General features: G+C 34.4%; 1 protein-coding gene across 4 annotated transcripts in view; it reads left to right on the plus strand.

Moving 5' to 3' along the window:
- Window positions 1-710: 710 nt before the first annotated feature.
- The window catches only part of ANKRD46 (ankyrin repeat domain 46), a 35,755-nt gene continuing 8,616 nt past the window's right edge, over window positions 711-27,849 (plus strand). Inside the window, exons 1-4 of one of the 4 annotated variants that reach the window (XM_074268117.1) lie at window positions 711-871; window positions 16,389-16,462; window positions 21,779-21,876; window positions 25,632-25,972. In XM_074268117.1, coding sequence (XP_074124218.1) covers window positions 25,662-25,972 — 311 coding nt within the window. In that variant the 5' untranslated portion in view covers window positions 711-871; window positions 16,389-16,462; window positions 21,779-21,876; window positions 25,632-25,661. Of the gene's footprint in view, window positions 872-1,438; window positions 1,520-16,388; window positions 16,463-21,778; window positions 21,877-25,631; window positions 25,973-27,849 lie in introns of those variants that run through there. The other 3 variants (XM_074268123.1, XM_074268131.1, XM_074268139.1) reach the window with 3 other exon arrangements.

A 27,849-nucleotide genomic window follows, 5' to 3' on the forward strand; every position in this document is an offset into this window, starting at 1 on the left:
ATTTTTGTCCTTTTAGATCCGATTTTTCTTGTGCAGCATGTTACTTGTGGAAATATGTCTAGAAGAATTGCACATGTTTAACATATATTGATTACTTGCGGTCTTGGCGAGGAAAAAATTGGAACAAGGTTTTGCGAGGGTGAAGGTAGAAAATTATCTATGCATGTTTTGAAAATAAAAAGCTTTAGTAAAAAAAATAAATAAAAGGCGGGGGAGAAGTCTCTTCTTAGGGTCTCACGCGCTCTTAGTGTAGGCTGGAGCAGTCCTCCCACTGCACTGCCACACAGGCGTCAAATAGCATCTAAGTGAGGCAGGTGACTTTGCTCACCTGATGTCCACCGTCCTCTTCTGTAAAAGGACAAACTACGATTAAGCTCCGACTTATGTCAAACAGTGCAAAGCACCAGGAATGAAAAAGGAAAAACAAAGTTCCTGCTCTCAAAGAGCTCAATCTAATGAGGGGTTTCAGCGAGCAAAAAATAAAAAAACAAAATAAAACACTGACCAGGTAGGGAAGGCATTAAGAGGCAGAAGGTTTGGCTCGTAGTAAGCGCTTAAAACGTTCAAGTTGATTGTCTTCCTTTCCCATTTGGGGGCGGGGCCTAGGAGAGGGGCCCCCAGCGGCGCAATGAGAGCCGCCGGCCTCTAGGGGGAGGCCGGCTCCGACGCCGCCAAGGCCGCTGAGGGAGCAGCTTCCCTCCCCTTATCCCCGAGCGCAGCGGCGCCTGCGCGCTCTGCCTCCTTCCGTGCCCGCCTCCCTCCCTGTCTCCCTCCCTCCCTCCGCCTGTCAGTCGCTGTGCAGCCGCCGCAGAGAGATGGGCCTGGCTCGGGGAAGCGGGGACGCTGCTGCCGCTGCTCGGCGGAGTTAAAGGTACCAGCCAGGTCCGGGCCCGGGATCGCGGTCTCTGCCTTTTCCTCTCCCGTGGGAGCGGGACGGCCTGGCCGAAAGCACGGAGGGGACTCTAAGGCCGGCGCCGGCCCAGCCCTGCATTCCCTGTTCGGTCTGTCAGTCAGTTTGTCCCCCCACCCCCAGCGTGACCACCGCCCTGCCCAACCTTGGCCCCCGCGGATCCCCGCGCGGGCATTCCTACTCCAGACTCACCCTCCCCTCCCCCCCCAACGAGTGTGTATCGGAGCCTATTGTGGGCCTGAGGAAGGGGGCCTCGGCCTCCCCAACGTGGCCACTCCGAGGACCATCTCCCCTCCCCCCTTGCTCCCCTTCCTCCCCCTCTTTGGGAGAGGGGAGCACCTCTAACTGCAGACTGGGGAGAGGGCTGAAGCGCAGACACCGAGCGTGGGCAGGGTGAATTAATAAATCCTGAGATAGCTACAAGTCTAGAAATAAATGACAGCTGAGGAGGTTTTCACGAAATGACTGGCCAGCAAAAGGAAACTTGTGGATTTCTCTGTATTATTTATTTTTAAGTAATTTCCGTAGGCTTTCCAGTTACAGGAATAGAGGTCCAATAACGCCCCAAGAAGGGAAGCTTGGTTGTGGTTTTGCTTTGCTAAAAAACAGGTAAATTCCTCTCCCTTACATCTCATGTGTGATTACAGTCGGTGCCTCCTTGATCTCACTCTCCCCTGTTTGGGGACTAGCTGTTTTCTTCCTCCAATCTTCGGCAGCTGTTCCCTCAAAGACCACCGCCAGTGTTAATTCCTAAACCTCGTAGTCCTTTCTCCGTATTCATTCTTCCTGACACTTATAACTCTTTTTACCATTCTCTCCTCCTGGATACTTTCTCCTATCTTGTCTCCCAGAATATCCCTCTTTCCTCACTCTCCCACTTTATAATAACTCATTTTCTTTCCTTCTTTTTTTTTTTTTTTTTTTTTTTCTGAATTGTTTCCCATCAGTTATCTCGGGTTTCTCTTTCTACATTTTCTCTCTTAGTGATATCATCAATTCCTCTGTGTTCAAGTATGTTCTGTTCCATAACTATAAAAATAAATCTCTCATCACAACTCTAGTGTGCTTGGATGTCCTGTCAGCATTCCAAACTGTTGTTGTTTGTTGTTGGTCAGTTGTATATGACTCTTCATGACCCCATTTGGGGTTTTCTTGGCAAAGATGCTGAAGTGGTTGCCATTTCCTTCTCCAGCTCATTTTACAATTGAGGAAACTGTGGTTAAGCAGGATCACGCAGCTAGTAAGTTTCTGAGGTTGGCACTCTGCATTGTACCACCTCACGGTCCTTTTCCAAATTTAGTAAACCAGATTTATCTTCTGTCTTAAACATTATCCTGCTTCAGACTTCCCTTGTTTATATTCAGGTACCACTGTCCTTTTAATTAGCCAGGTTTAGAACCCAGAGTCATTGATTTTTCCCTCTCTCTTTCATCCCTCATCTAACCTGTCGATAAATTCTGTTACTTTTGCTTTTACAATATCTTCATTCCCTCTCCTGACCTTTCATAAGGTCATTAACCCTACTTCAGGCCCTCAACTTATCTTCCTGATATTGTTGTGATAACCCTCTAAACCCTCAATCTTAGCCTTCTCCAATTGATTCTCAACAAAACTGCTTAAATCTTCCTCAGGCACAGCTCTGACCATAAAATGAAATATCTGGACAGGAAAAGGACACTTGTGGATTACTCCTGCTCCCTTTTGCTTCAAGCATAAAATGTGAAGTACTAAGTCTAGCATTTCATGCTCTCTATATTATGGTTCTAACCTACTTTTTCAGCCTCACATTATTTTGCATTATTCTGTGTTTTAGCCAAATGTCCTGTTTTTCCGTTCTTAGAACTTAGTATTCCACCATCCATATCTATAAGTTCACAGATGTTTCTTATGCCTTGAATATGTTTCTTCCTCATTTATGTTTTGGCCTTTCAGAATCCAAATATTTCTTCAAGGCTAGCTCAGGTGTTATCTCGTTGAGACCTTCCTTGATCCCCCTTAGTTGGTATTGTTATTCAATTGTTCAATCATGTCCTTTTCCCTAAAAATAACCCTCTTCCATATTTCTCTGTGTCTGTTAAATGCATCAGCATTCTTCTAAGAGTCCTCAGTGTTTTCTGTTTTCTTCACCCCACATATACACTAAGTTGGCATATCTTTCCATTTCTGCTTACAAAATGTTTCTCACATCAAGAATTTTGTCTCTACTCAGTTATGAATGACCATCTTAATTCAAACTCTGCCTAGGCAGTTGTCTTGCTGCCTCATATTTTACTCCCCTGCATTCCATCGTGGCTGCCAAAGGCATTTTCCTTTAGAGCAGATCCAGATGACTACTAGTTCTAAACCTTTTTTTTGTTTTTATGGGTACTTTTGGCAATCTAGTGAAATCTAGATATCTTTTGCGAACAATGTTTTTAAATGTATAAAATATATAGGATTACAAAGGAAGTCAATTACATTAAAATGTACTTATCAAAATATATTTTTAAAAATTCACAGATCTCAGGTTAAAAATTCCCATGAGGATAAAGTATAATCTTCCCTCTTTAGCTGTCTTTTCAATTTCATTGCATACCATCAGTCATCAGAGTATACTGACTATGTACTCTGCAACCCAGCCAAATTGGACTTTTCTCTGTTTCTCTGGTAAGATATTCCGATATTCCATCTCCCTTTTCCATGCCATTGCACTGCCAGTCCCTCATTCCTTGTATTCACTTTCTTTTCACCATTAGCTCTCCTTTCGAGATTCAACTAAAGCTGCTTTTTTACGTGAAGCCTTTCCTGATTCCTCTTAATTGTTAATGCTATCCCTCCCAATCTATGTTGTGCTTCTCTATATTATGTGTGTTATTACTTAATTATTCTCTCCCCTGATAGAAGGTAGATTCCTTTCTCTCCCCTGATAGAAGGTAGGTTCCTTTTAGAGTAAGGTTTATTTCATTCTTTGTATCCTTTTGTCTCCCTAATACCCAGCATAGTATCTGGCATATAATACCTGCTTGTTTAATGATTGAATGTGAAGGTTTTGAACACCTCTGAGATAAAAGAAGTTGGAATCAGGGAAACCTTAAAGCAAAATAGAGAAAATGAAGCCTATTTTCATTCTGAAATTGCTTCATATATCAGACATTTTAATACATTATTTTAAATTCAGTACTTATATTGATAATATCAATTTTATGAAGGAAACCTCATTCATTTCAAATGGAACTCAGTTTGAGAAATGCTCAGCTGCATATCTAATTCTTTCCAGTTCTAAACTTTATTTCAAACTACTCAGGTATACAGATAACTAATTAAGTTAAGTTTGGGTCAATGGGAGCTCTGGCTATCTGATTGCTTTGGTTAATTTCAACCTAATTCCCACACCTGTAATGATCTCTCCCCCAGAAGTGATTTTGGACAATGTATTAGCAACCTCTCTCCAGCCTAAAGAGAAAACTTCCAAGTACTCTCTCATTCAAAAAAACTGAATTGATTATATCTCTAGCAAATTATTGACATATGAGTCTTATCCTAAGTAATCTTATCATCAGCTTTTTGATACCATTTCTTTGTCAAGATCTACCTTTACCTCTAACCCCATACATCTCACAATAGTTATAGATTCTTCCAAGTTCCTCCGCCCTAAAACTCCTGAGCTATGCATGATTTGGAAATGGCAGATAGTATAAAAGTATATATAAGAAACAACTGGTGTTAACTTGGTTTTAAGATTTTTTTGTGTCTAACAAAGCTTCAAGTCTGTTTTCTGAAATCACCTTCTCTGCTTCTGGTATTTCTTGACTACCTGCCTGGTTTTTAATGACAGACCAGTCTTCTTTGAAGGAAAATAGGAGTTTGATTTAAGAGAACCTGCCTAATTGACCCATCCCTTTACAATTTCTGTGAATTCAGACTCAGTTTCATCTAATAATAAAAAGTCATAAAAGAAATAATATTATGTTTAATAGTGCTTCACAATTGATGAAGAACTTTTTGCCCAATTATTCTTTAAGATATGTATAATATAAGAATCTCTGTTTTACACATGAAGAAACAGGCTTTAAAAGATTAAGTAACTGACCCAGAATATTACAACTAGAATAACAAAGCTGAGAGTCAAACAAAAATCTTTTGACATCCCTGCATTTCCTGGCTTCTTATTTGTGCTATATAGAATCACTATCTTTTTTAAAGCTCAATCTGAGTGCCACCTCCTACAGGAAATCTGTTCTTTCTAGTTGCTAATGCCTCACCCTGGAAAATTAATTTTTATATATTTTTTATTTAATTTTCTATCTACAAGAAGTTTGCCCTCATTGAATTTAAACTCCTTGAGGACAGGTATTGTTTTATACTGTTTATATTCCCAGATATTTATCCCAATGCCTGAACCATAGTTGGTACTTAATAAATATTTGTGAAATTGAATTTGTCCTCCTCCAGTCCTTCCTCTTTCATTCTCTAAGATATTTCAGAGAACCAGCAACCAGTGGCATGTGGGTTAAGTTTTATATGAACCTGTCTTTGCTACCACACTCTTCTGTGATGCTTACAAGAATCATTATGTTCTGTACTCTTCTCCTCCACTGAGTGTCATCGAATAATCACCACCATCATTCCATCCCCTGCCATTGTGCCAGAAGTATAGGGATTGCCAATTTGGTACCACTTTTCAGAGGTTGAAAATATGCTCTTTGAATTAGGAAATGTTTTTATATTTTAAAGGCTTATACTTTTCCAAAAAATTGGTTGTTTTTTAAATCCTTTGGGATATTAGAATATTTGAAACCATATAGTTTGTTGTGCTTTTATTTTTCCAATTGCAGCTCCAATTGAGCCTAAGAGGTTATAGAAAATGTTCATTCTTGGTTTTGTTTTCTCTGAAGGGGAATCAAATTTATATAAATATTCATTGAGATCCCTAGGAAATACATATTTATTCAGCAGATAAAGAGGCTCTCTTTTTTCACATTTACATTTTATAAATCCAAAGGAGGCAAAATTAAGAAGTTGAGTAGAACAGCACACCTCTACTCATTTTTCTTATTGTACTCACTGACTTCTCAATCTTCTTAGGTAAACATTAGTTAAGTTTTTCTGAGTCATCCCTATTGCTGATCCAATAGATGGAAACAGAATTTAACATCAGAGTGTATAAAAAACAGGTTGAAATACTTTTGGAAGAATGAAATATATAAGGTTTTCTGCTGCCATTTCTACTTTTCCATTGTCAAGGATTACAAATCCAGTTTCCCTGATGAAGTATTAAAAAAAATTTAAAAACTTAAAGCAAATACAAAAAGACAATTACTTTTTTCCAGGTAACTTGTACTTTTTCTTTTTTAAAGAATGTTATTTTTTTTCAATTACATGTAAAAAAGAATTTTAACATTCATTTTTAGCATTTCACTATAGATTATATATGTGTAGTCATATAAAACATATTTCCAAATAACCATATTACAAAAGGGAACACAAACCAAAACAAACAAGAAAAATATAGTTTTTAAAAAGCATGCTTCTTTCTGTATTCAGATTCCCTCAGTTCTTTTTCTGGAAGTGAAATTTGTATTTTCCAGTAGATTTATTTCACTAGATTCCTTCTTCCTCCTAACTTTAGGAGGTCAGGAAAATCTGGGTTTCATGTCTGATACTGATTATGTGACTCCAAGCAAGCCTTGAGTTCTATTCTGATGAGCTCTCTGGCAGTCTCAGTCAATCCGCAATGGGTGAAACACTGCACTAAGTAAGATAGTTGGGATAAAAAGACCAAAAAAAAGTGAAAGTGCTTATTTTTAAGAAATATGTATATACACATATACAGAATAAATATAAAGATAATACAGAGCAGTTAAATATAAGATAGGAAACACTAGGACACTAGTGATTTGGGGGAGGAGGAGTGACTAATCAGGAAAAGTTTTGTTTGAAGATGGTGTTTGAGCTGGATCTTGAAGGTAAAGTTGGATTCTTTGAGGTGGAAATGAGAAAGGAGTCTATTCAAGTCCTGTGGGACAAATATAGAATACATTCAAGTAATCAACTTGAAACCTCAGCTTCCTGTACTCTGAAGTAGGCTACAAGATTTTTGCATAAAAATGTGTGCAGTACTATGTAAAATAATGCCCTTTATTTGACTTAACCTGCTTCTTTTTGTTGTCTCTTTCTTGTTAGCCTTCTTTCCCTTCTCCCTCATCCCTCCTACTATAGTAAGAGGTGTCTATCAAGGGACATCTAGTTGGTGTAGTGAATAAAAGCACCAGACTTCAAATCTAGCCTCAGACACATAATATTGTGTGACTCTGGGCAAATCATTTAACTCCAATTGCTTCAGCAAAAAAACAAAAAAAAAATTGTTGTGCAGTGGTGATTGATGTTAGCTTTCAAAGAACTCCTATTCCTGAGATATGCAATTCATGCTAATTTCATATTAGGCCCATGACAGGCAAATAAAATCCCTAAGTCATTAAGGAAGGAGAGGCTCCTTCTCTACTTTGTTCTGTATTGCTTGATGGACATAGAAATCAAAACATTTTTCATTAATAATTAATAGACTCAACTCTATATAAGAAAGAAGAGCTTTATATATTACACCAATATATCAATAAAGATTCAATTACCTTTTGATAGCTGGGCAAGAGTACTTGTAAGTTTATTTGCAGCCTAACTATATTTATCTCTTTTGAGAAAGGGTTTAAAGATATTCCTGAGAGAGAGTGAAATGGCAGGAGCTGTGGAGGAGAGATAACATTCTTAACTTTTCTCACAAAGAATTTTGGATAACAGCTAGAGAAAGCGGGTTCACATAATGGAAGGAACATTTATATTGATCTAGTCCAACTGCTACCCAAAAAAGAGAACACCCACATAATTGACAATTATCCCGCCTTTGCATTGTTTAGTTTCTCCTGAGACCTCCAATTTAAGGAGGGGCCCAGGCAGGCCATGTTTCATTCCCCTCTTGATTCTGTTTCTGGCTTGAATGAGCATCTAGGTGGTGCAGCAATGAATAGAATACTGAAGTTAGGAAGACTAAATTCAAATACAGTTTCAGATATTTACTAGCTGTGTGACTTCTCAAGTCACTTAACCATTGTTTGCCTCAATTGTTTCCTTAACTGTCTATAACTGTTTAATAGCAACCTGCCTGCCAAGGTGGTTATGAAGATCAGTTGAGATAATTGTACAATTATTAGCACAGTGCCTTGCACATACCAAGCTCTATAAATGCAAATTCTTTTCCACTTCTCTTACCTCTCCTTGCTTCCAAATTTCACCATTTCTCTACCCAATGTTCCTTCTCTTCTCCTTTTCAATCTCCTTTTTGTGTCTTTCCTCAATTAGAATGTAAGCTTCTTGAGAGCAAGAAATATCTTTCTTTTTGTTTGAATTCTATTGGTAAGCATTTTATAAATACTTGTTGCCTACCTTTAAAAAATCTTTTGAAGGCATCTCATTTCACTTTGGGATATATCTGATAGGAGTTTTTCTCTTTCGTGAAGCCTAAATTTGCAACTTTTATACATCACTTCTAGTTCTGCTCTTTGATGCCAAACAGAACATATGATAGTCTTTCATATGCTTGAAGACAGCTAATCATATATCTCCTTGAGCTTTTTCTTCTCCAGGCCAAACATCCAGTTTGTTTAACCAGTCCTTTATCTTTCTAGTTGCCTTCTCCTGGATTTTCTTGATCATACCAATGTCCATCCTAAAATATGATGCCTTGAAGTAAACATAGTACATCTTAAATAGTATTGTGTTCAGTTCTGAGAAACACAATTTAAGAAGTATATTGATAGGGCAGCCAGAAAATGTCTAGAGCTCATTAGAAGTAGGAACTTAAGCAGAAAAGCTTTGTAGAGCTAGAAAAGAGTTTAGAGGTCGTAAAATTCAAACCTTTAATTTTACAGGTGAAGAAACTAAGATCACGAAATTATGTGACTTCTCCAAAGTCATGTGAGTAATAAGTAGCAAAGCTGTAGATTTGAAGTCTTTTGACTTCATATCCAGGGCTTTTTTTCATAATAGGATTCTCATGTAGGTAGTCAGTGGAGTTAGTAATAATCATCTTTTATCCCAGGTTCTAATTATTTTTGATACCGATTACTACATAAGTTTTGAAGAATGTTTAAGTAAATTGGATTGAGAATCATAGATATACATGAAAATATCCAAGAATAATTGGGAACCAGTACCCAAACTCAAATAGTTTACCTTTTCTGTTGTATAGTAAAAATATGGTGTGAAAGGAAAGGACAATTATTAAGGAAAATAAAGTTCATAACTATAGTTAACAGTGTGGTGTCATAATCATAACTTCAATCTGGTTAAATAATTTGTCTTAATTATTCCAGCAAAGGAATAACATGAGGTTGCTATAATACAGAATATGAGAAAAGGAGCGAATAATAATTTACAACTTTGTAGCATTTCAAAATTTAAGTACTTCAGCATCATTTATTTTATTTTGCCTTAAAGAACTGAAGTAAGTACGGCAAGTATTATTTGCATTTTACAGATAAGAGAGCCTGGAAAGAAACCATTCAGCAAGTTAGTAGAAAGCAGGTATGATGTAGAATTCAAATCTCCTATATCTGCAAAAACAGAAGGATGTTTGAGTATCTTTTTATAAGCAGGCTGCTGTAGTGTGGGAATTAAGATCTTTATAATACATATTGAAAGAGGTGGACAATAGAGGCACAGAGAACAGTTAAAAATCAGGAAGTCCCAGCATGACATATTAAAGCTAAAGGTGGTGCTAAAGCAAATACAAAAGAATACATGGCTCAAGAACAAATGGATAAAACTTAGTCACTGAAACAGTGTTGAGGGAGGGTGTAGTCAAATGATAACCCAAAATTTGGGTAATCAGGAGAATAAAGGTACTATTGCCAGCTTGGGAAATTTGGAGAGAAAGTTAGTTTTGAGAGAAATAGGAAACATGATTTAGTGTAGAACAGGTGATTGGAGTTATTATAGGGACATTTCTCAATTCAAAAGCTTGAAGGGACAGCAATATCTAAGGATGACAAATTTCAAAAAAGTGGAGTTCAAATGGTCAAAGTAGCCAGGCATGAAGGTCACTTCCTGCATTTTTGCTGAGTAGCAGTGAAGTGAGTTGAAGGACCAGAACAATATCCAGATTGTTATGATTTTCATAGGGAAAGAAATGTTACCCATTTCTGTGGTAAATTAACAGGTATCTTGAAAACCAAAATAAATTGCTTTAATATACTTAATACTTTCTCATTTCTTTTGATGCATTTCTGTTATTTGAAAGGACCAAACATTATAAATCACTTAGTAGTTTTCTTGAAAGTAGAAGTTCATTTAGCTCCAATTTCGGAGCTGTAAAATAAGAATAATTATTACATTTTAATTATTTACCTCAAAGTATTTTATTTTATTTTTCTACCTACCTCAAAGTATTTTAAAGAAAGCACTTTGTAAACTTTAAAGCACTATGTAAAAATGTAAGCTATTCTGAGAACACAATCCATCTTTTATTTACTTGGTTGGAGACATTTTTGCCATATTTTGTTTGAAGACTATCAGGCAATGATCCTGTGATGATAACTAAAGAATAATTTTATCATTAGAATTATATTTGCTTAAAATAGGCTTAATAGGCTTCTTTTAAAACTATACTAGCAGTTTATTAGTTTTTGGTTCTGTGGGGTTTTTTAATGATCTTATATTTCAGTAGTATTGTATATCTAATAAAAATCATCTGCAACTATAGGCTAGTTTTCTAATTTAAGTCTGAAACTCAGTTTTGTACAACTCTCTTAGAAATTTTGTGAATTAGATACTAAATGAAATTTATTTCTGCAGATTCTTCCAAACAATTATAGATAACAATTAAAGTTGTATCTATTCACTGGGAAGATTTTTGTGAAAAATAATAAATGAGGGTTAAACAGACAGCATTATTAAAATTTGGGTACAGATCCTTTCCATCTCATGCTCCCCACTAGCCATTTTTTTTTCTTATGATAATCTAGTGCCAGCAAAAGGTCACTGGTCAACTCCTACAACAAAACACCAATGTAGAAATAACATGGGGGCTCACTGATTCATTGCTCAAAACAGTTTGGTGTGATTTAATGGAAAGAACACTGGATGGATTTGAGTTCAATTTTTTTTTCTCTTCTACTTGTGACCTCTAAAAACAAGTTCCTTGGGCTGTCTGGGCCTCTCAAAGGAAAACGGTCCTTGTTCTTAAGGAATTCATGTCTTACTGGGAGATACATCCAGTACACAGATATACAAAATAAAGATGGAATGCACTTCCTTTTTATAAAATCTCCCATTTTTTCCAAGATACAGCTAAATACCATCTTTTACATGAAGCCTTTCCTGATCTCCCTTGCAAATACTCTTTCTCCTCAACTACCCTGTATTTAATTTAGATTCATTTTTATATTTTAAAAAATATATTAACACTGTACTCTACATTGGAGATACAAGCTTGACAGAAGACATTTAAAAATATTTATCATTATCAAAGCATTCATCTGCTGGAGGAAAAAAAATATCCAGACTGGCAGAGTCCCCTCTTATCTTTAAACATCTTTCCAATACAAAACTTTTTTTCTTCTTCTCTTTTTCTTTAGATTAGGTATCCTTATCTCACCTGGACTAAATGGGCATTGGTCACTCAAGACCAGTTCCCATGACTGATCAGAACAGGAGCTTTAAACTTGCTTCATTTTTGAGTTGATCAATTCATTCCCATTTAGGCAGTCCCCCAGTCTTGCCATATTGGTGCTAAGCTTACTTAGTGCTGCTGCTGCATGATTAATTTATCTCATTACAATTCAGTACTCCAGAAGTCAAGCTGTCCACAAGCTAGAGTCTCCCTGCTATCAGGAAATGTACTATTCAAACCTGACCTACAAGACATTTTTGAAATAACTTTTATAGGAATCTTCAACAATTAAAATTTCACAGTAAGATTAAACAATTACATAACTCAAGTTAAGGTAAAAGTTAACATTTTGCCTAATCAATCAAGGAAGACAGGAAGTTTCTTTTGAAATAATATTAGGAATTTATAAATCATTTGTAAAACAGATTAAGTTGAGATTATTTAAATAAAAATGTAGTTGGGCTGCATCATTATTTTTTCAAATCCACTTTTGCATTCAGATTTTGTACTTAAAATCTACTATAGATTATGTAAAAAAAATCAAGTGAATCAGGACTAGAATTTTTAAAAAAAAGTTTTGTAATTTATAAGTATAAAGTAAGAGGTTTTGTGAAAAGTGAATGCTAAATAAAGAGAAATGTATTTTTGCAAGTTTCCTGCAATAGTTAACTTTGATATTAGAATAGATTATGAAAAAAACTCACAGTTTTACCTTTGTCAGCTGTTTTAAACTTCTCCTTAAGCTGATTTTTTGTGAAGTGATACAATCAGGATAGTAAAAGGACATTCCTAAGGTTTAAAAACAATTTCCTGGGTTGTTTTGAAAGATTTAGAGAAAGGCCTTTAGCACTTTGGGTGGATACTTTATAAAGGATTTATAGAATTATATGGATAAAAGTCAGTGAAAAGGGAAAATATGTTGTGATCTGTTTTGGATGGAGTAAGTACACTGATGAGATCTCAGAACTACAATTTAGTAAAGTGCTGTTTGATGCAGTTGAGCATGAAGACTAGGAGGCCACAGGGTGGCATCATTAAACCATACAAATCTACTTTTAGTGTGACTGGAAAATCGTTCATTAGAGAACTGAGATAAATCAGTAGCTTAGAGGCAGATACTCTGCAAATAAATAAAGTTACCCAAGAAGAAAGAAATCTGTAATAGGTTCATCCCAGTTATTTAAACAAATTCAGTGACCTTCATGATTTCTTAAGTAGCATATATTGCTAAAAAAATCTTCATTTAGTATTTATGGATCTCCTAGTAGAAGATGACTAAAAATATTCTATATAGTGAAATATGCTCAGAAATAGTAAAAGAAAAAAACCCTAAAACAAAAAAAATTCCAAGAATTTAGTCACTTTCTATAAAATAAATGATGCTAAATATTTGTGAGTAGTTTTGTTTTTAAATGTCTACATTGTATAAAACAATTGCAATGAGTAAAAACTGAAAAATACTGAAGGGATTTTTCTCAGTACCAAAAAATCTCAGTTCTTAAGACCTGTTCTGGCCTTTCTGCTTTCTATAATACAAGGGTTTAGTAAGAAACTAGTTATGTTAAGGAATTTGCTAAAGCAATATTTAAAATTATTACATAATAACATCTTACCTTGATATAGAATATTTTAGATTACAAAGCACTACATATATCTCATGGAAGCCTTACCATACTCAGAAGTAACATAATAGAATTGAAAGTATTAGATATAGAGTCAATACCTGAATTCAGATCACATTTTTGATAGCTATTAGTTTGTGATTCTGGACAAGTTATTTAAACTTTAAGATACTTTTTCCCTCATCTGTAAGAGAGGAATAATAATGCTTCTAATTAGATTTGTTAAAAAAAAAAAAAAAAAAAAAAGCTTTATAAATTTTAAATTTTAAAATGCCCTCTCTATATGTATGAACCCTTAATCTTAGATAATACAAATATATGCCTCATTTTACAAATGAAGCAAATTCAGAAAAGTTAATTTGTTCGTGTTTATATAGCTAGTGTCCAAGCTATGACTGAGAGGAATTACAATTCATTCTTCTCTGTCTCTTTCCCTAATGATATCTAGTGAGAAATACTTTGTTAATATAGCTCTAGTTAAAATGTGTACTTAAAAAGTTTCTTTCAAAGAATTTTGTGATTTAGACTTGACTCATTCAAGTTGGATTCCTTGCTGAACTGTGAAGTTTGGGTGTTGAAATGTTAATTTGCTAAAAAATATAAACCTACACGGGAAACAGATATTTGCTAAGTGAAAAATATTAAGTAGTAAAATTTTTTTTTAAATGTTGAAAATACTCTCAAATGTAAATTTTTCATAAAAAGGAAAAATAAAAATAAAAGTGTACAAGCTTGGTTTGCTCCCACCATCTTGATTTTGTGAAAAGTATATATTAAATTTTCTTGGTTGAAAAGAGTCAACTTCAGAAAAACTACTTAAACAATACCCAAATATCCTCAGAAAATAATTGAAAAAATAATACATGAAGGTCACAGCGCACATTCAAAATGTTTGCTTTCAATCTAAGTGAAGTATTCTCTAACTTTACCACAAGATAGCTTAGAGCAGTTCTTATTTTGTGTATGTCATGAATCCCTTTAGCAGTCTAATAAAGCCTATTTCCTCAAAACAGTGCTTTTTAAATACATAAAATATGTAGAATTACCAATAAAACCAATTGTATTGAAATACAGTAGTCAATTTTCTTTAAAGTACATAGATCCCACATTAAATACATCTGGTTTAGAGTTTTATTTCCTATGTCCTTTTAACCATAGTCAAAACAAAGCAATAAGCATTTATTAAAGGTTTCCTATGTAAGTGGAAATCTTCAACATAAAGAAAATCCACCTCACTTCCAGTTGATCAATGATGGACAGAAATAACTACACCCAGAGAAGGAACACTGGGAAGTGAATGTAAATTGTTAGCACTACTGTCTATCTACCCAGGTTACTTATACCTTCGGAAGCTAATAATTAACAAGAAAATGGTATTTACACACATATATTGTATCTAGGTTATATTGTAACACATGTAAAATGTATGGGATTACCTGTCATCAGGGGGAGGGAGTGGAGGGAGGGAGGGGATAATTTGGAAAAATGAATAAAAAAAAAAAAAAAAAGGTTTCCTATGTGCCACTCAAATGTGCCCTGGGAATACAAATACCCATTAACATTATCTGTGTCCAATTGTATCTTTATTTTGTTGAATATTTCCTAATTATATTTTAAATGGACTGGTTCAATCCAGAATATTACTGTGTTTGACATCTCTTGACTTTAAATGCTTCATATGTCAGTTGCCTATTTTGCAAATTTTAAAGTGCTATATAAATGTGAATTATGTGGGTTTTTTTGTTAATTGGTTTAAATATTTAAGTGAATTTTTCTGATAATATTAATTGGGATATTTGAGTTGAAGAGATAGATATGTAGAATTTAGTGATTATTGATGCCTGATGGCAAAATAAAATGAGCTCTTATTGCATCTAATTATTCATTCTTAAAAATTCAATGGGAATGATCAGATTAAATAAAAGCACTGTTATGAGCTACATTTGGGAATGTTAATTATACGTAGTATTTAATGGTATTTTGCTAGTAGTATTGTTATCTCATTAATTGAAATCATATGAAAATATATATATTTTTTTATTCTATACATACAGAATCCTAGTAGATTTAACAAGAACCCTAAACAAATACAAAACACCTTAGGTTGAAACATCAGCTATAAGAAGGCATTGCATTCTTTTGATGACCCTGTGACATCAATTATCTCATTATACTATATTTCTCTGACTATGGGTATATGCTGTATAATGAGCCCAAAACCCTGATTTTCTTATGATAAAAATAAGATGGCTGCTTTCTGGCATGTATATTCACTTTCCCTTCTATACCAGTATCTATTTTTTAAAGCTCATTCTTCTTTTGTTTTGTGACCCTGTTCTATGCTGGTTCTATTCCCTACTACCTTTCCACTGACTTCTCAATCTATTAGTCTTTTTTCTACTTCCCATCTTAAGGAAACCAGTAAGGTACAGGGGAAAGAAAGCACTAGCTTTACAATTAGATGACCTACTTCAAAGCAGGGTCTTCTGCTAGATACTTATATGACTTGAGGGAAGTCATTTTACCTTTCTGAATCTCAGCTTCTTCATCTGTAAAATGAAGGGATTGGGCCAGAAGTTCTGAAACATCCTTTCCAGTTTTAAATATAATTCTATTATTGTCAATGGGCATTTCTTTTTTCTTTAAATTATCAAACATGCATTTTTACTTTCTCTTTCTGAAAAGAAAAATAAAACTCGTCCAACAAATAAGAATAGTCATGAGAAAAATACTTCCTTTTGACTATATCAAAAAGTGATAGTTCTATTCACTTGATGTTGCATCAGTCCATACAAGTCTTCCTACGTTTCTCTGAAACTAAGTCTCATTCTTCATTTCTTACGGCAGTTAAGTGGCATAGTACATATCTTTTTCTTTCTTTCATTTCTTTCAACATGATAATATTCCATTACATTCATTTACCATAATGTTCAGTCATTGATAAGGATCCTCTTTATTTCCAGTTCTTTGCCACCATAAAAAGAGCTGTTGTAAATATTTTTGGTAGATATGGGTCCTTTTTTTTTTCTTGATGTCCTTTGTTATAAGACTGGTAATAGTAGTTATTAGAAATCAAATGTTTGCAGTTCAGCAATTTATTCAGTATAATTCTAAATTACTTTCCAAAATGACTTTACCAATTCACTGCTTATTGTTTCGTGAGACTTTAACTCTTCTCTGTTTTTCCCCTATATATCAATGTTCATTGATATAGTAGCATGATCACAAACTTGGAGGCAGGAGAACCTGGATTCAGAATTCACCTTTAACATAGTTATGTGATGTTGGGTAAGTCATTTTATTATTTTGAGTCTTAAGTTTCCTAACATTGGCAATAGCAGCAGCTATAATTGTAGCATCTCCCTCATAAGATTCTTGTTAGTAAAAATATAAAAGATAAAATATGTAAAATGCTTTGCAAATTTTAGATCCAGTGTTTGATTATGATGATAACTAATTACGTTATCACAAAATTTAAAAGTTGGAAGGGACCTCAGCAGCCAATTAGCCCAACCCATATAAAAAAAAAATCCCTGCTGTAATATATCAGGCAATAGATCATCCAGCCTCTGCTTGAAGATCTCTAGAGTGGGAGAATATGTTAATTCTAGAGCCAATCCATTCAACTTTTGAATAGATTTGAATGTTAGGAAGTTTTTCTTGACATCAACTTTTAGTTTGCCTCTTTGCAAATCCCATTCTTTGCTCCTCCTTTTGTCCTTTGAAGTCTGAGGGAATACTTCTTTCACATGACAGTCCTTGAAGATAATTATAATCCCCTTCACCCTTCCCCAAGTCTTCTTTTTTCTAGGTTAACTGGCCCCATTTTAAAAAACTGATTTTTCTATGATTTAAGACTTTTCACTATTCTGATTCTCTGAATCTTTTTTTTTGTTTGTTTTGTTTTGTTTTAATTATTGTCTTTCTTAAACTGGAATTGACAACATCAGTCATATGGTAACATAATTTCACCATTACTAGACATTATTTGTCTCAAAACAGTCTAAGATATCATTAACTGGGGCGGCTAGGTGGCGCAGCGGATAGAGCAACCAGCCTTCAAGTCAGGAGGACCTGAGTTCAAATGTGACCTCAGACACTTAAGACTTCCTAGCTGTGTAACCCTGGGCAAGTCACTTAACCCCAACTGCCTCAGCAAAAAAAAAAAAAAAAAAAAAGATATCATTAACTTTTTAAAGGCTGCCACATCACACTTTTAAGTCATATTGGGCTTGTAAAAAAGCTCCATCTTTTTTTTTTTTTTTTTTTTTTCAGGATGCCTACTGTCTATTCTTGTCTCCCTGTCTTATAATTGTGAGATTAATATAACCCTTTTGAATTTCACATACATTAGATTTAGCTCAATGCCATAGCAGGTCAAGCTGTTTTTTTAATCTTGACTTATCTAGTATGTTACTATACTTCCCAACTTTGTGTGAGTAAATTTGATGAGCATACTTTCAATCTTTATCCAGGTCATTGGCAAAAATGATAAATAACCCAGGGCAAGACACCTTCAATAGAAATTGAGTCATTAACAACTCTTGGAGTTTGACTATTCAGACAGTTCTAAATCCATCTAATTATACTATTGTCTGTAGTCTCTTTATTTTCATCACAATAGTATGAAAAAAAGTCTTGCTTTCTTATTCAAACAAAAAAGATACAAGTATGTGTATGTGTGGGTGGTATCATACATTAAGAGGATATAGTCATATGAGGAAACAAGGTAACCAATGAGGATAAATGACAAAGAATATCTAATTTAAGATTAAATAATGAATAGAAATTATTTTGTTACCATAGCATATGGTCAATTATCTAGAAAGAAGAAGGAACTGAGTTTGGCATAGAGACATGATACAGTTGTAATGAAGAACTTTGATTATTCAGACATTATAGAGTTATCTGTCAAAAGCAGAGTACCTAATAACTTCTCAACCTAATGATAACACATACAGGTGAAGGAACTCAACTCCAGTCACATATTTTCAACTTCCTATAGAACATCTCTGTTTATATAAATCAGTTCTATCATGTCTAAAAATAAGACTATAGTTAAATAAACTACTTAGGGGAAGGAAGCTGCTTCATTCAGGCTTCGATTAGTTAATATGTAGAAAGACATGCTAATCTACTCAGAAGATCATGTAGCTACACATGCATAATTTCTATCTCTGGGGGGAAGGGGAAAGCAAAGAACAAACTGAATTCAGGGAACAGAACATATATATTTTTAAATTTCAGGGGAATTGTTGGGGCCAAAACATGCCCAACCATATATCCCATGTAATTTACCCCATGTATATAGATATTATAGATATGTAGAATCATAGTTTTAGAAATGGAAAGGATCTTTATGGGCCATCTAGTTTAGCCCCTCTTTTTATGAAACTGAGCAAAATCATCAAGGTGACTTAATACTAAGGAGTATTTGAATCCCAAACTTCTGAGTGTTGATTCAGTTTTCTTTCTACCAATTTTAAATCCTCATTTTATATGTGAAGAAACTGGAACTCAGAAATGACTTTCTCAAGGACCCATTGACACTTTAAAGGCTTAAAAATCTAATAAAAATAGCAAGATTATATGATGAACATTTGACATTGTTTTTTAAAGCCAATTTTCACACATAATTGGTTTATTAAGAGGGTAAGTCAAATATTAGTTTGTACAAATATCAATTCATAGTAATAAATGCATGCAGAGCAGAGCTATCTCTTTATATAGACAGTCTCATAAAAACCAATTTAAGAATATAGATGTTGGTGGTAAGTAATCTACCAGCCTTCAGGATATTATCCCTTTTTGTCTCTACATATTTGATATGAAACCCACAGCTTTCCTCTGTACCTTAATCCCTGAGACCTTGAGATTCTATATAAATACAGATATAGATATGTGTGTGTTGTGTTGATATTCCTTCAAACATTTTGTCCTTTCTATTCCTCTTTTTTTTTAAATAAATTTTTCTTGGCATTTTTCTTTTTTTTTTTAAATAATATTTTCTTCATTTTGGCATTGCCTACATTTCTCCTGTAACTGTTTTTCTCCCTCTCAGAAACCTTATCCTTAATAACAAAGAATTAAAGGGGAAAAGAACAAACATTTGGCAAATCTAATCAATTAATTGAAAAAAACAGATGGTATATATGATGTTCTATACCTATGGATTCCTCTGTCTACAAAATGGTGATATCTTCTTATATCTCATCTTTGAGGGCAAGTTTAATCTTTATATCTTTGAAATACTCAGTTACAGTTGTTTTTGGCAGTTCTTTCCATTTACATCATGTATATTGTTTCTCTGATTTTACTTTATATCGCTTCATGTTATGTCAGGCTTCCCTAACACCAAAAGTATTTCTATAAATATTTTATTGTATATAGTAATTCTTTGTCAGTGACCTTAATATATATGCCTCGCTATAGAAAGGCATAAATATTTTAGTTATTTAATTTATATAATTGTATATTATTTTCCAGAACAGCTAAAGCAATTCATAACATCACTAATAATGCATTATTGTGTTTGTCTTCATATGACCTTTCAAATATTGACTATTCCTATTTTTTTATCGCTTTTTCTAATTTGCTGGGTGTGAGGTGAAACTTCAGAAATGTTTTGATTTTCATTTATATTTATAAATGATGAAGCTTTCTTTCATATGGTAGTTAATAGTTTACATTTCTTCTTTTAAGGATTTTTGGAAAGAGCCTTTGTCCATCTCTCTATTGAGGGCCTCAGTCTTCTTAGCCACCCAGGGACAATCACCCCCTTAATCTCATTATCATCTATAAGTGTTACTATTCCATGATCAAGAATTATGAAATTTCTTTATCTAACTTCAACTTCTTTTAGTCTCTTCCTGTGCTTCACTCTTCCTAAACCTATTTTTTGTCCTCATCATTCCCTTTTCATTATTGTAACAGCCTATCACTTTTGCTCTGGCTTTATTTTCTTCCTTTCTCAGGCTTCCCCTAAGGGTTTGTTGGTAAAATATCACACAATTCTATACTCTCAAATCTCTTGCTCCCTCATACTTTGCCAAACCCAAGTCCTAGATTATTCCCATCATCCACCTTCTATACACCTACATATATACTTGCTGCTGAGCTAGAGTCCTAAGACTGTTGATTAAATACTTAGAAATTTATACAATCTAATCTCAATTGTACCCTTACTATGTTTAAGTAATTATTTTGTTTCTTTTTAATTGATTTTCTTTTCCATTCAAGCCTAAGAGAACATATATTCTATAGGTGGAAGTACATGTATAGATACATACAAAATATATACAAAATAAATAAAAGGTAATTGGAGTTAGAGAGATACTTTATGTATTTCCTTTCTCATCTCTGCTTCTGAGAGTTCCTATTTTCCTTCCAAGCTCAGCATAAGCTCCCCTCAACAGTGTTTTCCTCAATTATCTTTTTATTTTATTTTGCATATATTTTATTTATGTTTACATAGGTATGTGTTGTCTCTCCCTATAGAATATAAATTCTTGAGACTGGCTACTATATATATTCATCAAGGGGTTAATTTGCATCCAAAGCTCCATAATTGTTTCCTTTCGCAGACAGTGTCTAAGTAGCCATCTTGCCCATTAGATTTCAGCCATCAAGAATGTTGTCTTTTTCTTCCTGTCCTTTGTGGATGACCTCCTTTCTTTAATATTCCTTTCTTCCAGTTAGCAATAAATTTGCCCACCTCCACCAGAACAATTAAACTTAGCCAGAAACCTGTATTCCAACTAACCATTTTGCCTCTCTAATTTCTGATGTTGGTATGTTCAATTTAGTCCTTCACTATTCAGATCCACCTTCTTCCCTTTCCTGACCCCCAGAGGGGGGAAAAAAATTGAGTTAACTGAGATACCTCCCTTTCCACAGTTTCCCCCAGACAATCAATGGAGTGAAACAGTTCAAACCTAGATTCAGACAATTATAGGGTTAGAGAATAGTTTGGAGTAGAGGTTTCAAGCAAGAAACTGGTTGAAGAAACAAGCAAACAAAGATCTGATGTTAGATGGCAAAAAAGTGAAACTTGGCTTTCATGTATTTTTAAACACTAGCTTGATTTGAAGCACTTGACTAGATTTTTAAAACTATCTAAATCAATTTTCTTGCTTTCTGGCATTTGATCATTAGTATTGCAAGTATTTTGGTTATATTATGGGTTAAATAGGTTTTTGTGGAACAATCTGGGAACTTAACCACCGTTTATGACATTGTTTCTATGGGAAAATGCATTTGGAGAGCCAAACAACTGACTTAACAGATGATCTTTTGGAACATGTACATTAGGGACTGCTTGTACTTTCCTAATGGCCCATATTTTTGATTCATCTTTTTAGTCAACATTTTTCCATTTGTGCATAATATAATAACATTTTATTGAATCCTCTTTCCAATTCCTGTCCCTCATTTTTTAGTGCTTTTCCTGCATGTCAGTTATCTATGTACTAACTATATCATTTTTCATTCTCAGACTTTTTGGAAATCTCCTGTAGGCCTCACCAAATTGCCTGGACTTAATAGAATATCATATTCATTGTCAGAGCACACTTTTCTTCTAAATGAGTTGTCTTTTTATTGTAGATCTGGATTGGCATATTACGGGACATTTTATTAATAACATTAACAGTTCATACAAGCTACACGGTGACCACTAAAAGAACTAATTTTCTTAAGTACAAGTGAGTATTTTATATTGTTGACTTATTCTAATACTTGAAACTTTGAATAAATTGTGACTTCAGGAATTATTCAGTTTCATAGCTGAGATGAAAAATTGTTACCTATCTTTAGGTTTATTAGACTTAGGAATAAAATTAGAAGTATCTCAAGTGCAAAAAGAAACACAGATGATATGTTTTAAATACACTCATTCTGGATACAACACAGACCAAAAAAAGGCTTTTTCTTTCAAGTGAGCCAACAGCCAGCAGGCTCCCAATCTGTAAACCACAAGAATTCTTAGTGCATTTCAAATAGAAATGCCAATTGTTTTTCTTTCTCTACTCTTGGTATGCTTTTACCCAAGCACATATTACCTCCCTAAGACATACACCTGACAATGCTCTATCTTTTATTCCTTAATTTTTTTTTAAAGAATAGTTTGGGGTCTGTTTTATGCTCCAGCTTAGTTTATGTTGGAGTAGAGAAGGAAGCTGAGAAAATAAGGACAGCTTAGCCTTTAAAGCCCTTGAGTTTGACACCAACCCTTCGCCTTACTTCGCAGAATTCCCCTTCACCATATACTACATTCTAGCCACATTATTCTACTTGTTGTACCCAAACTTTGCATTCCATCTTCAGCCACCTTGCCTTTGTTTGAATTCTCCTTTATGCCTCAAATGTCTTCTCTACTGGCTACTTCATCTCAGAATTCCTAGTCTCTTTCAAGGCTTAATTCAGTAACCACCTCCTATACTTAGATTCCCTTAGATGTTAGTTCTTTTTTGCTCATATTATCATGTACACACACACACAATTGTGTGTGTGTACATGATAACCCAGCAATAGAAGGTAAACCCTTCTGGGCAGGGCAGCTTTTTGACTATTTTGTCTGTGTATTATCTTCTAAATATGTATTCAGTAAATACCTGTCAAATTGTATTAGATTGGAATAAAGAGTAGAGCGTTCTCTTAACAGCTCACAAAAAAATAATATAGAACAGTAAAGTCTTGAAAATTTACTTTCAGTAGGTAGGGGATTTTTTTTTTTATAAGCAATAGGACATCAAATTAAATTCCTAATACTTAAGATTTTCCTAATATTAAGATTCTTTTCCCCCTCCCTTTTCATTCTCCCCCATTCTCCCTGCCCCTCTCTCTTCTCCCCCCACCCCCTCACTCCTACTGCCTTACTCCTTTACCCCCAGAAAAGTGGAAAGAATGCTAGTCTAGGAATCAAGAGGCTTTTAGGCTCTGGTGCCAGCACTTCCACTGTGCCTTGGGAAGATAACCTCCTTGGGCCTTTGTTTCCTCATCTGTACAAATGAAGAGATTGGATCCAATTGATGACCACAGTCCCTTCCAGTGCTTTTTTATCCTAATTCTTAGGAGCGACCTGTTTCTTTTGGTTATAACTCTGGTCTTTTGTCTTTTTTGTCCTTTTTCAAAAAGGACCATGATGTTAGGGAAAGGATGCCATGACATGCAAGTGAATTGGATTTAACTTTGGACTGTGCAAAGTTACCAGCCTCATTCTCTTCCTGAACCATCTGGATCCAGTGGCAAAATATAAATCAGAATATCTGGAGATTGTCCTGGATGCAGTGGGAAACCTTGGCCCTTTTATTTAAGCTTAAGGTTCTCAGTTTGACTGAGGCAATGCCATCCACTAATTAAAGCTAGATAATAATTGAGGCAAAGAATGACCTTTTTTATCTAGTATATGGACAAAACAGAAACAGTTGCTAATTACAGTCATTCTGAGGCAATTAGGATCCAAACAATAACCAAGTGGAACTTGGCCTGGAACCTATTGTTGGTCATTCAATGGGGATCAGGGTGATATATAGTTCTAAGGTTTAGTCCTAGCCCATAAATTCCAAGATATTTTGGAAGATTCCAGCAATCAAACTTTGTATTCTTTTAGGTAGAACATTCACAGGCACAAGTATGATTCCTTATATGGACAGAGGGAAGGGAAAGAACAGAGGTATATTGCCTGGCTGACCAGTTCCAGTTGGGTCCACAGTGGGTCATTCTCATCTCATATCTTACCTACTCTTAATCACTGACAGGGCATTGTCTCAGTCAAATTGAGACCTGTTAAAGATAGCTTAAAAAGGCCAAGGTCTCCCACTGCATCCAGGATCATTTCCAATAGTTCTGATCACTAGCTTGCCACTGGACTCAGATGGCTCCAGAGGAAAAAGTAAGACTGGTAATTTTGCACAGCTGTCCTTCACTTAACTTCAACTTACTTGCATGTCATGGCATCACCTCCCTGATGTCATGGTCCTTTTCCAGATTGAAGGACAAACAACAAAAGTTCTGATCTTTTAAATAAACCTGATGTAGTATAAAATATATCATTTAAATCACTACTTATAAACAGATCAATATAATTTGCACTTATTTCATACTTTAAGTAAGTGGCGTTAGGTACTACTTGTACAAAAGTTTGGAATGGAGAAAATAACCAAAGACATAAAAAAAGCATTGAACTTAATAAAATAGAAGAGATCATGCTAAGGAATGCAATCTAATGATGTTATTTAGAATCATGTTTGCAAAGTACCAGAAATGTAATTTTAGCTGAAAGTACTTAATGTTCATCAGAGGTGGTTAGGAAGAAGACATTCTCTACAAGTTATTAATGTGTTTTGTTTTAAAAAATTACAGTTAAAAATTGTAGGGTTGGAAACAATGGCAAGAATTCTCTTCCATAAACCATTTGTGGGCAAAAATGTATACCACCAATTTTAGATGGATGGATTATTTTTTTCTCTTTTAAAATAGCTAATGACTGAGATTTTACACTTTTATTTTATTAACTTGTTAAATTATTCATTTGCATATACAAACAGAAAATATGCATTTTTAAAAATCTTACCTAATTTCTTTCATTGTATTTTAAAATGATTCCCTGAAAATTCTAGCTCTGTTATTCATGATCTTTATGGCTTAGAAAGAGCACCGTTTCCTCAACTGTAAAACAAGATTGTTAAAATAGGCAGCTTAAAATCCTATGCTCCTTTTTTATATTTGAATATAGTTTCAAAAACATTTCTCCAGTTATTTTCTGTAGTTTTCTTTTCTGAGATTTCACATTTTTCCATTTAAAGTCATTAGAACATGTTCTAATAGAGCCTTGTTTGGGTATTGTCCTTGTGATGTCATTGGTACTCTCAAGAATGAAAGGCAAGCAGCTTTAACAGGAAATCCAAAAATTCCTTCAGTCTGAGAACTGCACTTTAACTTTGGGATAATCATTCTTTTTATTATATAAAGTAGTTCAAATGTAAATAAGGAGCAGGTAAAATGAGAGGAAATCCCATTAGATTCTTATTCCATTAACTAAGATCTGTTGTTCAGCGTTAGTATTTTTATTACATGAATGAAGGAGTCTCACAAGATAGCTTTTTGAATTTTAAAGGTGTCCTTTCCCATTCTTGCAAATTTCTAGTGTAATTTCACATCATAAACATTTGACATCTTGAGCCTTACTTTTAAATTGCCACTGTTTAGTCATTCTTCATGGTGATGACTGAAAGCAGACCTTCAAAGTAGTTCTAATTTAGTATACAAAGATTTTGAAAAGAAAATATTATTTTATTAAAGTTCTAAAAATTTATACTAGTTTTCTATCCTTTTGTTTCATAAGATAATAAATTAGAAACAAAGAGTGAAGAGGAGAAGGAATGGAGCTTCAAAAGCATTTGACTGCTTTGATTTAGTTCTGCTCTGTAAGTCTCACATACTTCATTTTTAATTGCAGGTGACCTATCACCTTCCCACAGTCAGAGCAATGTCCTATGTTTTTGTAAATGATTCTTCTCAAACGAATGTGCCTCTGCTGCAGGCTTGTATTGATGGAGATTTTAACTATTCCAAGAGGTTATTAGAAAGTGGCTTTGACCCAAATATTCGTGATAGCAGAGGCCGAACAGGCCTTCACCTTGCTGCCGCACGTGGAAATGTAGACATCTGCCAATTGTTGCACAAATTTGGTGCTGATCTCCTGGCCACAGATTATCAAGGAAACACAGCCCTTCACCTCTGTGGTCATGTGGATACTATACAATTCCTTGTTTCCAATGGACTCAAAATTGACATTTGGTAAGTACATTGGTGCTTTTAAAGATCCTCTTTTTTTTTTAACCTTAATCCCTTAGGAATTGGGTCAAAGACTAATACACCTACTCAGTTGACTATAGAAATTTGATTGCCATACATAAAATTAGGAAGCAAATAAGAGAATGGGGTGGGGAGTTAATAAAAGGGGGTGCTGATAGAAGGGAGGGTAGATTGGGGGAGGTAAAAGCCAGAAGCAAACACTTTTGAGAGTGGACAGGGTGAAAAGATAGAAAGAGTAAGATAAACAAGGACAATAGGGTGGTAGGAAATATATATATCATAAGTAAAAAAAAAAAAAAAAAGTATTTCTCTGATAAAAACCTCATGGAGTCAGATTTATAGAAATAAGAACCATTCCTCAAAAGATAAAATGATTAATAGTTATATACAGGCAGTTTTCAGATGAAGAAATCAAAATAGATATCAAATCACTATTGATTAGAAAAATGCACATAAAAATAAGTCTGAGCTACTACCCCACATCTATCAGATTGATTAATATGACAGAAAAGGAAAATGACAAATGTTGGGTGCAGGAAATTGGACAACTAGTGCACTGTTGGTGAAGTGCTATACTGATTCATCTATTATATAGAGTAATTTGGAACTATGCCCAAAAGGCTCTAAAACCATGTATACTCTTGGGTCAAGTCTTGGGTCTACTACTAGTTCTGTATCTCAAAGAGATAAAAAATAAAAATAAAAAGTAAAAAAACATATATGTACAAAAATATCTTTTAGTAGTAACAAATTAAGGGGATGCTTATCAAGTGGGGAATAGCTAAAGAAATTGTGGTGTATAATTGTGATCTAATACTACTGTAATATAAGAATTGTCAAGCAGGATGTTCTCAGAAAAACCTGGAAAAACTTAAATGAACTGATCCACAGTGAAGTGAGCATAGTCAGGAGACCATTGTGCATTCTAACAGCAATATTGTACAATGAAGAATTATAAATGATTTTAGCAATTTTCAGTAATACAATGATGCAAGACAATTTTGCTATCCATCTCCAGAGAAAGAACTGGAGTCTGAATGTAGACTGAAGCATACTTTTTTTTTCTTTCTTTTTTTTTTTTTTTTTTTTTATGTTTTCTTCGGTAACATGATTAATATGGGAATATGTTTTGCATGACTTCACATGTATAACCTATATTGAATTGTCTTATCAATGAAAGAGTAGCGGAGGGATAGAGGGAGAGAATTTGGAACTCAAAAATTTTTGAAACAAATGTTAAAAGTTGTTTTTGTTTGTAACTGTAACCTTCGGTTTTCAGTTTCCTCATTTTATGAAGTAATTGGATTAAGTGATCTCTAATGTTTCTTTTAGCGCTAAAGTTTTTATGATTTTGTGATGTGATTTCTTAATGTTAGGCTGATCTCAGGGTGTGATAGGTGTCAGACTACATTTGGATTAAGCTTGAATTGTAAGTTTCATCTCTGTGCAATTCTATTTTTGTAACTGTTGTTGCATTGTGATCTGTTTTAATATTCTAAATCAGAGAAAAGCTGTAAGTAGTTCTTTTTCCACCAGAGCTTTGAAACAAAAAGTGAAAGGAATTAATTGCAGTTGTTTCTTTGGTTCAGTTCCTGTCCTGTTGACATTGTTTTTGTTGGTTTGGCTAGCCATCTTGTGGGGGCATATACTAAATAAATCAGTGACTGCTTCCACATCCAGTCTTCAAGCCAGCCCAAAGTAATGCCTTGCTCACCACTGTTATAAGAAGAATGCTATAAATAATATGTTTCTCCCAGGGTGACCTTTCAGTGGTCCATTTCAGCTATCTAAAAAGAGGCATTTTGTTTTTTTCTTTTCAGGTAAAAGTGGGGAAATATTTAATAATAGTGAGTTTTGTT

This window comes from Sminthopsis crassicaudata, chromosome 1 (assembly GCF_048593235.1).
Source record: "Sminthopsis crassicaudata isolate SCR6 chromosome 1, ASM4859323v1, whole genome shotgun sequence".
Taxonomy (NCBI): Eukaryota; Metazoa; Chordata; class Mammalia; order Dasyuromorphia; family Dasyuridae; genus Sminthopsis; species Sminthopsis crassicaudata.